The following is a 15,573-nucleotide window of genomic DNA, read 5'->3' on the forward strand; positions in this document are numbered from 1 at the left end:
CCTATTATTCTTACAGATAGCTGAGATCTCCTTACAAGTTTGTTTCTCAATTTCCTTCTGACTATTGGGGGGTCTATAATACAATTCTGGATTAGTGGTGCTGGAAAAGCACAGCAGTTCAGGCAGCATCGGAGGAGCAGTAAAATCGACGTTTCGGTCAAAAGCCCTTCATCAGAAACCGAAACGTCAATTTTATTGCTCCTCCGATGCTGTCTGAACTGCTGTGCTTTTCCAGCACCACTAATCCAGAATCTGGTTTCCAGCATCTGCAGTCATTATTTTTACCTGGTCTATAATACAATCCCAATAAGGTGATCATCCCTTTCTTATTTCTCAGTTCCACCCAAATAACTTCCCTGGATGTACTTTTGGGAATATCCTCCCTCAGGACAGCTGTAATGTTATCCCTTATCAAAAATGCCACACACCCCTCCTCTTTTGCCTCTCTCTCTATCCTTCCTGTAGGATTTGTATCCTGGAACATTAAGCTGCCAGTCCTGCCCATTCTTGAGCCATGTTTCTGTAATTGCTATGATATCCCAATCCCATGTTCCTAACCATGCCCCGAGTTCATCTGCCTTCCCTGTTAGGCCCCTTGCATTGAAATAAATGTAGTTTAATTTATTAGTCTATCTTGTCCCTGCCTGCCCTGACAGTTTGACTTACTTCTGTTCTCAGCCCATCTCAGATCGATCTCTTTCCTCACTGTCTCCCTGGGTCCCACCCCCCAACCTTACTAGTTTAAATCCTCCCAACCAGTTCGAGCAAATTTCCCTGCCAATATAATAGTCCCCTTTCAATTTAGGTGCAATCCGTCCTTTTTGCACAGGTCACTTCTACCCCCAAAGAGATTCCAATGATCTAAAACTGTGAATCCTCCCATACATCAGCTCCTCAGCCATGCATTCATCTGCTCTATCCTCCTATTTCTACCCTCACTAGCTCGTAGCACTGGGAGTAATCCAGATATTACTATCCTTGAGGACCTCCTTTTTAAATTTCTGCCCAAGTCTCTGTAATCTCCTTTCAGAATCTCAACCTTTTCCCTTCCAATGTCGTTGGTTCCAATGTGGACAATGACCTCCTGCTGCCCCCTCTCCCCGTGAGAACATTCTGCACCTTCTCTGAGACATCCTTGATCCTGACACCAGGGAAACAACACACCATTCTGCTTTTTCTCTGGTGGCCACAGAAACGTCTGTCTGTACCTCTAAGTACAGAATCCACTAACACAATTGATCTCTTGGAAGCCGACGTACCCCTCGTTGCATTAGAGCCATTCTCAATACCAGAAATTTGGCTGTTCTGCTACGTAAAGGCTCTCCCTGTCCACCCTATCTAACCCTCTGATTATCTTATATGTCTCTACTAAGTCACCTGTCAACCTTCTTCTCTCCAACGAAAACAGTCTCAAGTCCCTCAGCCTTTCCTCGTAAGACCTTCCCTCCATACCAGGTGACATCCTAGTAAATCTCCTCTGCACCCTTTCCAAAGCTTCCACATCCTTCTTATAATGTGGTGACCAGAACTGTACACAATACTCCAAGTGCGGCCGTACCAGAGTTTTGTACAGCTGTAGCATAACCTCATGGTTCCGGAACTCGATCCCTCTATTAATAAAAGCTAAAACACTATATGCCTTCTTAACAACCCTGTAAACCTGGGTGGCAACTTTCAAGGATCTGTGTACCTGGATACTGAGATCTCTCTGCTCGTCTACACTACCAAGAATCTTACCATTAGCCCAGTACTTTGTATTCCGGTTACTCTTATCAAAGTGAATCACCTCACATTTGTCCGCATTAAACTCCATTTGCCACCTCTCAGCCCAGCTCTGCCACTTATCTATGTCTCTCTGTAACCTACAACATCCTTCATCACTATCCACAACGCCACCGACCTTAGTGTTTCAGCATTCAAAGCTTGAACTGCAGCTAATCAACTTTGAGTCAAAGTTCCACAAGCACCAACTCTTGCTGCTTGGGTCACTCTGAACCACAATGGGATCCACCAGTTCCTACATCATGCAGGTACAACACAATCATCTGGTTCTGCATCACTATTTTATGTACTTAGTTCTTAATTTGTTTTTAAAATATCCTGCTAGTCTTTTAGCTTATAGTCTGTGAACATTTCTCCCATTAACATTCAATCAGAAAGTAACCGATCATAGGTTGTCAAATTAACAGCTGTTCGCAACCACTGAACTTACAATTTTCCTGCAATGTCCATTTAATTTATGCTTATTCTGGGCTTCAATTTATCCTGTTAAAACCTTGCAAACTATGTGCCAAAAAAACAAACAGCATCTCTTTCCCTCTGCACCAAATTCCCATGCAGCCTCGAAAGTCTGCAAACAACGTACTCACTTGGACCATCTCTTACTCTGAATGTGAACTCTCCTTCCTGACCATGCAAAGCATATTGAGAATCTAACGTGTCCTTATCCCAAATTTAGATGAGTGAGTCTTTGTGTTTTATTGAGTAACTCACCTTACAAAAAAGCTATCCGCTTTGCTAGTTCAATTGCACTCAGCATTTCAAGTCTTTATCACAGCACAACTTTCAATAGCAACCATTGACAGCATGCAAAAGGCTGCAAAGGGACTGCAGCAAAACGTTGCCAGGGATGGAGCAGTTTAGCTATGAAAAGAACTGGATAACTTTGTATTATCTCTTTGGAGCAGAGATGGTTAGTGGTGGTGGTGGTGGGGGGTGTCGTGTGGGTGGGTTGGAGAGAGGCAAAGGTATGTAAGATCATGAGGGGCATGGACATCGTGAATGGAAAGCAGCCTTTTCCCTTAGTTGAAGGGTCAATAACAAGGGGGCATAACTTTCAAGTGAAAGGTTGGAGATTGAGAAGGGATTTGTGGAAAACCTTTTTCAATCAGGGTTAGTGAGTACTAGCATATACTGTCTGAGAGGGCAGTTGAGGTGGGAAACCTCAATGTTTAAAAATTACCTGAATGAGCACTTGAAGTGTCATAATATTCAGGGCTATGGGTCTAGTGCAGGAAAGTTAGACTAGTGGAGGTGATTGTACATTTTTGATGGTATAGGTCTAAGTGGGCTAAGGGCCTCTTCTACGCTATAAGATTCTGTGATTCTATGGGATCAGAAATGCAAAGGAATGTGGGATTAATTGGATAGTTTGCTAAGAGCTGGCACAGGTACATTGGGCCAAATGGTTTCCTTGTGTGTGCTGCAAAATTCAATGATGGCAGAAAAAATAAATATACGTGAACACTTAGTGTAGATTAAACTATTAATAAGGCTAGAAATAACTTCAACTTTTCATTCATTCAAAACTTGTATTTAAATCACGAATTCATCCCCATACAGCCCAAGAAAAAATTGATGAAGTATTGTCGTTTTGATACATTAGCTGTTTCCAATTCAGACATTTCAGCATATTAGTTCTTTTTTTGTATATCCTTCTGGGTACTCACAGCTGCTTTAGGCAGTAAAGTGTTAATTAACAATTATCTCTGGCTTCACTTCACTCTTTTTAACAAAAGGAAAAACAATCCACCAAATATAAAATACCCTAATTGAAAGGGTGACGCCACTTTAATCAGACGGAAAAAGATTCTGGACGAAGAACTGAAGATTCTTACAGACTCAATGACAACAAAAATAAACATTTCATAAATTGTGATACTGCTCCAAACTGGCAAAGCTCCAGTCCAGCAAACTGCTGCACAGCAGAGATAGAATAATGAGAGGCAGTGCAGACATATAGATGACTGGGATCATATGCTGTTGACACACATTCGATGAGTGATTTGAGTGCCAAAAGTGGAGTTACAGATACATCTCAAACTCTGATCTCATTGGAATCTTCAGCTCCATTATTCTGTAGTATGCAGCACTTAAGCATACAACCATTAAATAAGAAACATAAGGAAAACTTAGGATGATAGTTTATAGCATCTAAATTCTGAACGCATTTTCTTGAATCCAACATTTTCACATGCATTCTTACAAGTAGTTTAAAATAGGTGAGTGGGTTCATTTAGTTCTAATGTTTCTACTTTATATCAAAAATGTAATTCACCCATAAGAAATACAAGCCTCCTGCTCTCTGAATGCACTACTTTTGATTTTTAAATTATGATACAGAATGAGGGATGTCTAAAAGTACTTAGTGAACAGTCATTTGACAGAGATGTACAAGTGTCATCACAAATCAGAAAACAAAACAATATAATTTCTGCTTGTTCTGAAGAAAAGTCACTGGACCCTAAACATTAATTCTGCTTTTTCTCCACAGATGCTGCCAGACCTGCTGAGTTTTTCCAGCAATTTCTGCTTTTGTTACAATTTCTGCCAATGCTTTCAGACTCTTGTTCACCCACAGCAAGCTACAGGTACAATAACCTTCTTATCTTCTCAACCCTTATATACCTATACTTCCGAGAGTGAGTATCATCAGGCAATATTATCAGAATTACTCCTTAGTCACATCCGATCCTTAGACAATTTCACACATTTTCTGCAGTATCATCAAATTCTGTGCAGAAACTGGGATCCTTGGCTGATCTTCTCAGCACATACACTGAGCCAAGCTATTATTACACTGTAGCTGCCATCAGCAATCTCAGAACATACCAGGAATTTTATAACAAATTTTCATAATGTCATTAGCTTCCCATTTCTTTCCTTAACGGATGATGCAGATATTGCATATACTGCTAGATGGCATAAAATTAGCTACAGAGTTAGGTAGAGTGGTTATTTTAGCCAAAAATGCTGCAAACCTAATTGACATTCAGATTTTTAATTTTAACTGTGGTTGGTTGAGATATCCAAGTCTTACCACATCCAAATGAACATTATTATATTCAGGAGGTGAGGCCTACCTGGGCAACACCTGAAATTGAGGATCCCACCAACATTACTACAGTCCTATTTAGAATGATGAAGTGGCGCTCCGAAAGCTAGTGCTTCCAAATAAACCCGTTGGACTATAACCTGGTGTTGTGTGATTCTACCTGGGCAACACCTGAAATTGAGGATCCCACCAACCTTCCTCCATGTCTCCAATTCTCCTCTATCCCCTTCCATGAGGTCTCCAGACATCCATCTGAAAGTCCCCAAACTCTCCACCCCAAAGATTCCCTTGCCCAATATTCCCAAGGAAATAATAGGCAGCCTAGGATTTCACACTCTCTGGCTCCACAATTCCCAATCAAACATCCATTTCCTTCTCTCTTCAATGACATCGTTCTCTGCTGAGAACAGACCAGTGCCTGTTCATCCTTCCCCTTCCCCCAAATGCAGTGTTGTCCTCCCTGGTCTTGCAGCAGGCATTATCCTGCTCCACATCTGACAACAAACCAAATCGATCAGGCTGACTTCCAGATAAGGAATTGAGTGGTTGCATTACACTTCACACCGTGTGGAGATACAACTTTATTGTGTTCAGGGAAGATGCAGATTTCCATTATCATCATCTACTAATGCCTAGCAAGAATGCCAAAGGCTCAGTGGAAGTAGGAGACAGTTCATATGTCAGTCAAGGATAATTGGGAAAGAACTGAACGGTTGTATACAGTAGAACTTCGATTATCCGAACGAGACAGGCGGGGAGTATTTTGTTCGGATAGTTGATTGTTCTGATTGTAAACAAGTGGTAATTTATGAGTGCCAGTTATTGAACAGTTCTTGGTTATCTGGCAATGCATGCCATAATGCCGCTTAACTGATAACTGAATGCTGAGTTGCCAGATGCTGTTTTTACGGGACCTTGAGATCTTGTCCGGATAATCCAAAATGTACTGTATATCAGGGAAACAAGTAATCAGTGGAGTTGGAGTTGGTGGCATGCAAGACTAGCATGCACTGATGAGCTAGCCAACGCACAAGTAATACGCATTTGTTTTGATAGTTAAAAACAAACTAAACAAACTCATAAATGAACGTGAGATGACCTTGGATGAATTGTGGATGCTGCCACAGGTCACAACGGCCAATAGTGAAAGATGGAAGCTTATTACAAAACAGAACAACTTTGAAAATTAGTTACCTTGGAGGACATGGTCCTAGGTTGCAGCCTTTAAGGAGCTGTGGGGGATGGCGATGCATGACACAAAGACTTTCATCTGCTTTCTCTCGAGTTTGTTTATTCAGGCAAACCACATTCGCTTCTTGGACACCTAGTTAGAATTTAAAACATCACATAATTTTCAGTCAAAGTAGTAACATGGGAAGGAATTATTGACAAACGTAGATTACTTATCAAAAGCATGTAATCAAGGGTCTTCTATCGAGCTTCCTTTCACAGATCATAAGAAGTGTTTCAAAGGCATATTCCTTGTATTGCATTTTGAAAAGCACATTTTAAGCAACACTGTATATAACTTCTCTTAGCTTACTTTCTTTAACTTAACTGTGTTTCTGTGTTATTTCAGCATGCTGTCTCTCTTTTTTTTGAAAATGTCAAATTTGACACAGAGATAGTGGAGAGTAACAGGTCTGAAGCTTCCCAGGAAACACTAATTGCATGGGCAAAGGAGTATGAAGGGGGCCTGATGTGCTTGGAGAACTTCAGTGACAAAGGTGGAAATGAAGAGGCATGCGCCATCTTAAAGCCATATTGTTTGATTTGTTCAAAATAAGCCACAATTAATAACATGCATCTTTTCAAATAGTTCTGCACAAATACCTGCCAGTTCATTAACAGACAGTTCAGCAGGCTGCTGGCAACCGGTATTGGATGAAGACTGCCCACATCAAGCTCAATATAAGTGTCTTAAGGCCAGTAGATTGATTTAGTGCACCTTGATTTATTCAAGGAAGTCAGAAACCAAATTGACAGCAGTAAAATCTATAGTACTGTGTACTTGGATTTCTTATAAGCATTTTTTAAAAGTGTACCTAAAAGCTTTCTGAGTCATTAAGCTCAAAGTAGTTCGAATTGATGGCAGTTTTTTGGTATGGACAAGACTTTGCCTGAAGTTATCATGAACTGGTTAGATGGATGATGTCCAATGGGATATCCCAAAAGCACTTAGATCAGTGACTTTCTTTTGGAAACTTAGTGTTAACCGGTTAAATTTTCAGGTGATACCAAACAAGAGGCAAGAATATTTTTCAAAACTGCACAATATAAATAAACACATATGTTATGCAAAGTTATGTTGTACTTACAACTGTCAAGATTATCTCAAGTATTTCAACATTTTAAGCTATGGACTATTTTATGACTATGAATTTTATATCAACTGAAATTCTAAGAGATCTGACATAAAATAAACTTCAGATCAATTCCAAAGAGTGAGGCCTCTAATTTTCATTTGGTTTTAATCAAAATATATCCAACTTACATACATAGTACAATTCCATTGCAAATTCTGGTTAATTGCACTGAAACTCAGACCGATAAACAGTAATTTCAGTTTGTGTAACTAATAATGCCTGCAACAGTAGTTCCCTTACACCAGCAAATGCAAGATGCATTATGACTTGGACAGGACGCTGTGCTTCTGCTAGGATGAGTAATTCATCTCAAAAGTCATTCTGTTTTGTCGTAAACTTCTTCACTCCAGTATTGGCCTGATGAATTGTCATGAATTCTGGGAAAGGTGTAGCATACAGCAGAAAAGGGTAGATAATTAGCACTGGCCTAGTTCTTCAAGGATCAGGATCTGAACTCAAAGCAAGTGAAATTGGCCTTAAGGCAGATATATTGAGCTCAATTTAGGCTGTCTTCACCCAATACAGCCTGCCAGAGCTCTGCTGAACTGTCAATTCATGAACTGGCAAATATTTGTGCAGAATCATTGTGAAAAATTGAAAAAATAGTCAACATTCTGCACGATTAATTCTTCAAGTTATTCATGAGGAATCATTTCAGTGGCATGTTGTCCTCCCAGGATGAAGAACTGTGTTTTGTTTGGCCTAAATGAGATAGAAGCCCAGAAGAGTTGAAAAAGTTTGATGCATCTTATACAAACTGGCAGTTTGAAGCATCTTTTAATGTCTCATCTCTTCTTTGATCGGCTTTTGCCATTGCACTGCAGAACATTTTTGGTGCTGTTCTTCCACAAATATCAGCTTGTCTCTTAATGAAATCATTTACTAATTCCAAACTCTTAGGGATTTCCCCAATTTATAATTGGTTAATTAAAATCAACAAACAAAATAAGTCTCACACCCTCTATTTCTTTGCAAATTAAACTGTCCGTTATATTCTGACCTGGACCTATATTTGGTTTCCACCCAAAGTTATTTTCTCTACCTAGCACCTCCTTCAGGAACAACTTTATTTAACTCAAAACCATGCTTCTCTAAGCTCATTTCTCAATTGTCCTTACACTTTAACAATAATTTCCTTTTTCTGAATTTAGCCATAGCAATCCTGTTAAAGGACACAGAAGGAGGAGGAGGCTATTCAGCCCATTGAGCCTGCTCCACCATTTGTTATGATCACGCCTGATGCATCAATGCCTCTTTCCCCACAGTCCCCTCATTTGTTTGTGTCACTAAAATGTAGAAATCTGCTAATCTTTACTTACATGCAACTAATCCTCCCATACCTCTATTATTTTGTAAGCTTCAAGGTGATTACCTCGCATTCTTCTAAATACTCCTTTTAGGACTGTCTTGTCATCCCATGAACCAGCAGTAATCTCCTTGCTAAGAAGACCAAAATTACTCACACAACTTCAGGTGTAGTCTAATCAAAAGGCTATACAATTGAAGTAATACTTTGCTACTCCCATACTCAAATTTTCTAGTTAAAAGGTTGACAAACGATTAGATTTCTTAATTGCATACTAACCTTTTTGACTCATCGATTAGGACATCCAAACCCTTTGTACATCTACACTTTCTAACTTCTCACCGTTTAAGAAATATTCTCTACCATCTGTTCCTCCTACTCAAGTTGATTACCTCTCATTTTATGACAAGGTAGTGCATCTGCCAAATTCTCACTCACTAAGTTTGTGTAAATCTTCTTAAAGCAGCTTTATATCTTTCTCACAACATACATTCCTACTTAACTTTGTGTCATATGAGAGCTTGGAAATACATCATTTGTCTCCAATATGCAAATCATTAATATTATATTGTGAATACCTGGAGTCCAACTATTGATCCTTGCAATACTTCACTAGACACAGTGAGAATGGTGTGAGAAGGACCTGTATATTTCAAATGACTGTTTTCTGCCTTGTGGCCATTCTTAATCCATACCAATATATTACATCCTATCCCATCTGCTTTAATTTTGTTTAACAAACTTCTGTGCAGTTTTATCAAAAGCCTTCTGAAAGGCAATATTTATTATGGCTACTGAATCCCCTTTATTAGTTCTATTGATAACATTTTTCCATGGGTTATTCAATTTGAATTTCTCATTCTTAAATCCATGCTGACTTTGCCTGATCAGATTATCAATATTCAAGTGTACTTTATCTCATCTTTTATCATAGATTCTAGTATTTTCCTTTTTACTAACACAAGGCAAACAGTCTGAACTTCAGAGATTCCTCTCTCCATTCCTTCTAAAAGAGTGAGAGTGAGAGACATTTGCTACCCTCCAATCTGCTAGAAACATTCCAGAATCAGTAGAATTTTGGAAGATTATCACCAATGTGTCCATCATCTCAATAGTTACCTCTGTTAACATTCTCAGATGTGAAGTGTCAGATCTTGGAACTTAACTTTCAATTCCAATAATTTCTCCAATACAATTTTCTTACTAACATTAATTCCCTTAAATTCCTCAAACTCCCTATTTCCTTGGATTTCTAATTTCTGGAGATTTCTTTTATGTTCTTTAATGAAGACGGATATAAAATAATCATTCAACGTCTCTACTTTTCAATTCCTCCCATTTTATTTCTTCTGACTTGGCCTGTAATTTGCATCACATTTGTCTTGGTAAATGTTTCCTTTTTGTATGTAAAGTACCAATGGAAGTTTTTACAATCCACTTTTTGCTTTTTACTTCATAATCTATTCTTCCTTTATCAGTTTATTTGGTCCTCAAATGCTGTATTCTAAAACGTCCTAATCCTTAGATTTAATACTAGTTCTGACTTCTTTTTGGCCTTATGTTTTAATGTTATACAACTCTTTACATCTTTATCAGCCACAATTCAGTAACTTCTCTTTACGAGGTGTGGGGTTTGTGCCCTGAGCAATGTACAGTTTTGTAAACTAGATAATAATTCTTTGTAGTCTCAGCATTACTTATGTATGATCCTACTCTTTAATGTATTGTCCACCTCAGCTAATTTTCTCCTCACACCTTCATCATTTTCTTTGATCAAATTTATTACTCTGGCTTCAGATTGAACCACCTCATTTTCAAACAAAGTAAAATTCTAGTAAATAATGATCACATGTTTTTATTGTGTCTAGAATTTATATAGGCGTACCTACTTCTATGACTTGCCCCTAGTCAGCTTATTCCAAATCTCTTGCAGTTCATTCAAGGCCAGTGTTTTCATGGCTAAATGTTCCCTTGATGTTGAGAGGCTTGTGATGACACTTTGGGAATTCCTCCTTTCACTATACGGATAACTGCCAGGAGGTTGTTAAGACAACTATCAGGTAAACATTTTTGTAGTTCTAAACATGTTAGAGTCATGTTCCATGTTCTTGCATAGATATCATTGTTGACTCTACTGAACAGCCTGGCTGAGGAAACAGCAAGATTTGGTTCCTGGATCTTCAGCGTTCTAGTTGCCCTGATACCAAGGCTGTCAGCCATTGTCCAGTGACATGAATTACAATAACTAACAAAGGCATTTAGGCCTGGAGACAGACTGAGGGAGGTGAAGACGCTGCCACATGCTTTGCCTGAGTGCTGCTGCTGCGACCTATATAAATGTAAAGGTAAATCCACCATAATCTCAAAGGGGACTGGGCTGTTCTCTCATTTGTGAGTGACCTTTGTACATACACATGTTTAATTACCTTCATTTCACCAGCTTGCCTCCTGAGCACCACCTTTTAGGAATTATCACAGAACAGACAGAAATACATTCCAGTGCAGGACTGCTAGAAGTTCTTGATGGTCTTTGCAATATTTGTATTATCTGGAATTATATATCTCCATTCAAGATAACATCTATTTTGCAAATGAGCCAGCAGTATTTAATCTACATAAAGCTTCCTGTGCAAACATCGTACCAGTGAAATGGACTAAAGATAGAATGATCGAGTTGTGGATATTTCATCACATTCCCTCTGCAAAGAGAGATTGCGGGCATCTGCACACTTCAGAATAAAAAACTAATTGTTTTGTGACATGTGATGACAGTTGTAACTGTTCTAAACACTAAGTGGATGCCAAGTGAGTAACTAGTTCCTTCTGAACAGTACCTCCTTGAGGTCAGAGACTGTCTCTGGAGACAGTATAAGAGTGTGATTACACTAACATGTTCCTGCTCACCAGTGGCTGTGTTACATCTATACTCTTTATACCACTTCCACTCTCCAGAAAATATTCAGATAATAAAAGGAAGAATCACATCTAATAGGAAAATTTTACTGACTGAGTGACCTGTGCAACATAATGGGAGCTTACTTGGAGAATTCTGAATTAATCCATGTTTCCTGCTCAGTTGAACACAACTTCAAATTAATGATTGCCTTTAAGTTCTGTGTGAAAACATCTTTTCTGAATAAATTTGATTCCTCAGTTAACAATACTTACTGTGGAGTTTAGACTATGTTTCACTCAGCAAACAGTTTTTGTTTTGGTTAGCAGTTTAAAATTACTTCAGTAATTAAAGTACATTTGACTTTCATTAGTTATTAGTTATTAAGCAAGGCTACTGAATATTTACCAATTTAGTCAGCGCTTGATTCTTTATTGCTGGCATCACAATACTGTTTACAAAGTAATGTCACCACAATAGTCACAGCTCCATCCCTGCTAGTCAAGCAAAATAATTTGCAAATCTGAACTTGCAACAAAATTTTGGAAATACTGAAGAGATCTGGAAATATTGCCTGACTAGCTGAGGATTTCCACATTTTCTGTTTTTATTCTATTCGCTCATTGTTGAGCATCTCTCTTTAGTTAGATTAAGTGAGGAATTAATTCACATAGGGCAAGGTACAAAGCACATTATAGACCAGTGAGCCTTACTTCTGTTGTCGGAAAGGTTTTGGAAAGGATTACAAGAGATAAGATTTATAATCATCTCGCAAGCAACAATTTGATTTCAGATAGTCAACATGATTTCGTCAAGGGCAGGTCATGTCTCACAAACCTCATTGAGTTTTTTTGAGAAGGTGACCAAGCATGTAGATGAGGGTAGGGCAGTTGACGTGGTATACATGATATTCAGTATATGGTATTCAGTAAAGCCTTTGATAAGGTTCCACATAGTAGGCCGTTGGAGAAAATGCAGAGGCATGGGATTGAGGGTGATTTAGCAGTTTGGATTAGAAACTGGCTTTCTAAAAGAAGGCAGTGAGTGGTGGTTGATGGAAAATATTCAGACTGGAGTCTGATTACTAGTGGTGTGCCACAAAGATCTGTTTTGGGACCACTGCTGTTTGTCATTTTTAGCATTGGTGGATGGATTAGTAAATTTGCAAATGACACTAAAGTCGGTGGAGTAGTGGACAGTTTGAAAGAATGTTACTGGTTGCAGGGGGACTAGGATAAACTGCAGAATTGGGCTGAGAGGTGGTAAACGAAGTTCAATGCAGCTAAATGTGAGGTGATGCACTTTGGGAAGAATAACAGGAAGGCAGAGTACTGGGTTAATGGAAAGATTCTTGGTAGTGTGGATGTGCAGAGGGATCTTGGAGTCCCCGTACATAGATCCCTCAAAGTTGCCACCCAGGTGGATAGAGCTGTTAAGAAGGCATACGGTGCATTACGTTTCATTTGTAGAGGGATTGAGTTCCGAAGCTGGAATATCATGCTGCAACTATACAAAACGCTAGTGCGGCCACACTTGGAATATTGTGTACAGTTCTGGTCGCCATATTTCAAGAAGTATTGGAAAAGGTGCAGAGGAAATTTACCAGGATGTTGCCTGGCCTGGAGGAAAAGTCTTATGTGGAAAGGCTGAGAGACTTGGGTCTGTTCTCATTGAAAGAAGAAGGCGAAGACGGGATATGATAGAGACATACAAGATGATCAGAGGATTATGTAGGGTAGACAGTGAAAGTCTTTTTCCTAGGATGATGACGTTAGCTTGTACAAGGGGGCATAACTACAAATTGAGGGGTGATAGATTTAAGACCGATGTCAGAGGCAGAAGGTTCTTTACTTAGAGAGTGGTAAAATCATGGAATGCCCTACCTGCCAATGTAGTTAACTCAGCCACATTAGGGAGATTTAAACAATCCTTGGATAAACACATGGATGATGATGAGATAGTGTAGGGGGACGAGCTGAGAATAGTTTACAGGTTGGCGCAACATTGAGGGCTGAAGGGCCTGTTCTGCATTGTATTGTTCTATATTCTATGTTCTACATAACAGGCTAACAGATTGAAATGTTTTGGAATCAGAACTTGACAGCTACCAAACAATATACTTGTAAGATGATTGAATAGTTTACTGTTTTAATCTATTTTCCCAAATGACTAAAGTTATTTGGTGTTACAGAACTTGAGCACTGCTGTAAAAAAACCTCACATTTTCATCAAAGCGCTCTGTCTCAAACAAATCAGGACATACACAAGAATGAAGAGGCAAAATGGAACAACATTTTGTACCACATTTTCGTTGGTAAGCGGATTCTATTTGGTAGAGACATTGCCATTGAGAATGAACCATTAGATGATGATTGAGTGTTAAATGAAGTTTAAACCAGGCAGGTTGACTATGATTCATCAAGACATTGCTCTAAGCAATGAACTAGAAACTTGCTGCAGACTATTTTGTTCAATTGTAACAGTTGCAATACTAGTACATAGTTTTTGCTGTCTAAAAAAGCAAGGCCTTGCTTTTCAAATATATTTATACACCTTTTAAATATATGTAGTGAGGAAGATTATCAAATGCAACAGGATATAGATCAGTTGGAAAGTGGAGAGAAATGTAGCAGAAGGAGATTAATCCAGACAAGCATCAGATGATACCTTTTGAGAAGTCAAATGCAACAGGAAATTATACAGTAAATCATGTGATCCTTAGGAGCATTGATAATCTGAATGATCTTGTGGTGCAAGTCCATAACTCCTTCAAAGTAGCAACACAAGCGGCGAAGGCGATAAAGAAAATATATAACATACTTGCCTTCATTGGTCAGGTCACTGAGTATAAAAGCTGGCAAGTCATGTTGTAACTGTGTAAAACTTTAGTCAGGCCACATTTGGAGCACTATGTGCAGTTCTCGTCACCCCACACTATAGGAAGGATGTGAAGGTTTCAGAGAAGGTACAGAAGAGGTTTACCAGGATGTTGCTTGGATTGGAGTGTATTAGCTTCAAGGACAGGTTGAACAAATTTTGACTGTTTTCGCTAAAGCATCGGAGGCTGAGCGGTGACCTGATAATGGTATGTAAAATTATGAGATGCATAAATAGAGTGGATAGTCAGTGTCATTTTCCCACGGTGGAAATGTCAAATACTAGGGGACATAGGTTCAAGGTCAGAGGAGGAAGTTTAAAGCAGATGTGTGAGGCAAGTTTTTTTTTAAATAGAGGATAGTAAGTGACTGGAACATGTTGCTAGGGGAGGTGGTAGGAGCAGACATGATAGCAATGTTTAAAAGACATTTAGACAGAGATTAACTGGCAGGAAATAAGGGATATGGATCCTATGCAGACAAATGTGATTAGTTAGAATGGCACAATAGTTGGCACAGGCATGATAGGCTGAATGGCCTGTTCCTGTACAGTTCTATGTTCCACTACTTGCAAGATATGTTAGAGTGCTTCTTACCTCCTGCACATGATTCTGAACATTCCGTGAAACCCTCATAATCCCAGTCATACAGCTCATCAAAATCCTGCAAATTGGTGTACAGTAATTCTGCATCTTCAAGGTCATATTCTACTGCTTCCCCACTGCATGGTCCAGCATAGCAGGCTCGCTCCATCGGTGGTTTTGTACCTTCACACTCATCATCTGGCAGGTCTTCCACTGACTGAGAAAATGCCAGAAGCACTTGGCATTTGACCTTGCGACTCTGATTGCCAGCTCCACAGGTTTTGCTGCATGGAGACCAGGACTGTGGAATAAACCTGAGCACAGAATTTATTGAATGCATCAAGAGTCAGCCAAAATAATAAAATTCTTCTAACAGTCTTAAAAGAAATGGTAAATAATTTTATTTATAGAAACAAAAATATCTGCAGTACTTTTGAAATTACAACCAATACAACAAATCTCAGGTGCACGATTAATAACTTAAACATTTGGAAAAATAAGTGCATAAAATTATCAAATATTCTGTAATAAAAGCCAAATGCACTCATATCGTTAGTTGTGTCTTTGAAACCAAAGTGTAGATTTTGTAGAGACTCTGTGCCGTGTTCATAATTCAGAAGTCCCAGCCACATTTCTGACAAATCCTATTTTTGCTGGCAGAGGTACAAGGAATGGGATGTGACTTGCATAATGTGGAAACCCAAATCCAGGAAG

The 15,573-nt window shown here is 39.0% G+C and overlaps 1 protein-coding gene across 2 annotated transcripts in view; it reads right to left on the reverse strand.

Annotated features, from left to right (window-relative positions):
* Positions 1-15,573, reverse strand: part of LOC122563665 (ADAMTS-like protein 1) — a 571,728-nt gene that overhangs the window by 108,509 nt on the left and 447,646 nt on the right. For both annotated transcript variants that reach the window (XM_043717704.2, XM_043717714.2), the window contains 2 exons: positions 14,872-15,173; positions 6,029-6,158 (listed from right to left, as the gene is read on the reverse strand). In XM_043717704.2, coding sequence (XP_043573639.2) covers positions 6,029-6,158; positions 14,872-15,173 — 432 coding nt within the window. The remainder of the gene's footprint in view (positions 1-6,028; positions 6,159-14,871; positions 15,174-15,573) is intronic.

Source organism: Chiloscyllium plagiosum, unplaced genomic scaffold (assembly GCF_037043375.1).
Source record: "Chiloscyllium plagiosum isolate Xiang-an unplaced genomic scaffold, Cpla_swu_hap1 HiC_scaffold_2, whole genome shotgun sequence".
Lineage (NCBI taxonomy): Eukaryota > Metazoa > Chordata > Chondrichthyes > Orectolobiformes > Hemiscylliidae > Chiloscyllium > Chiloscyllium plagiosum.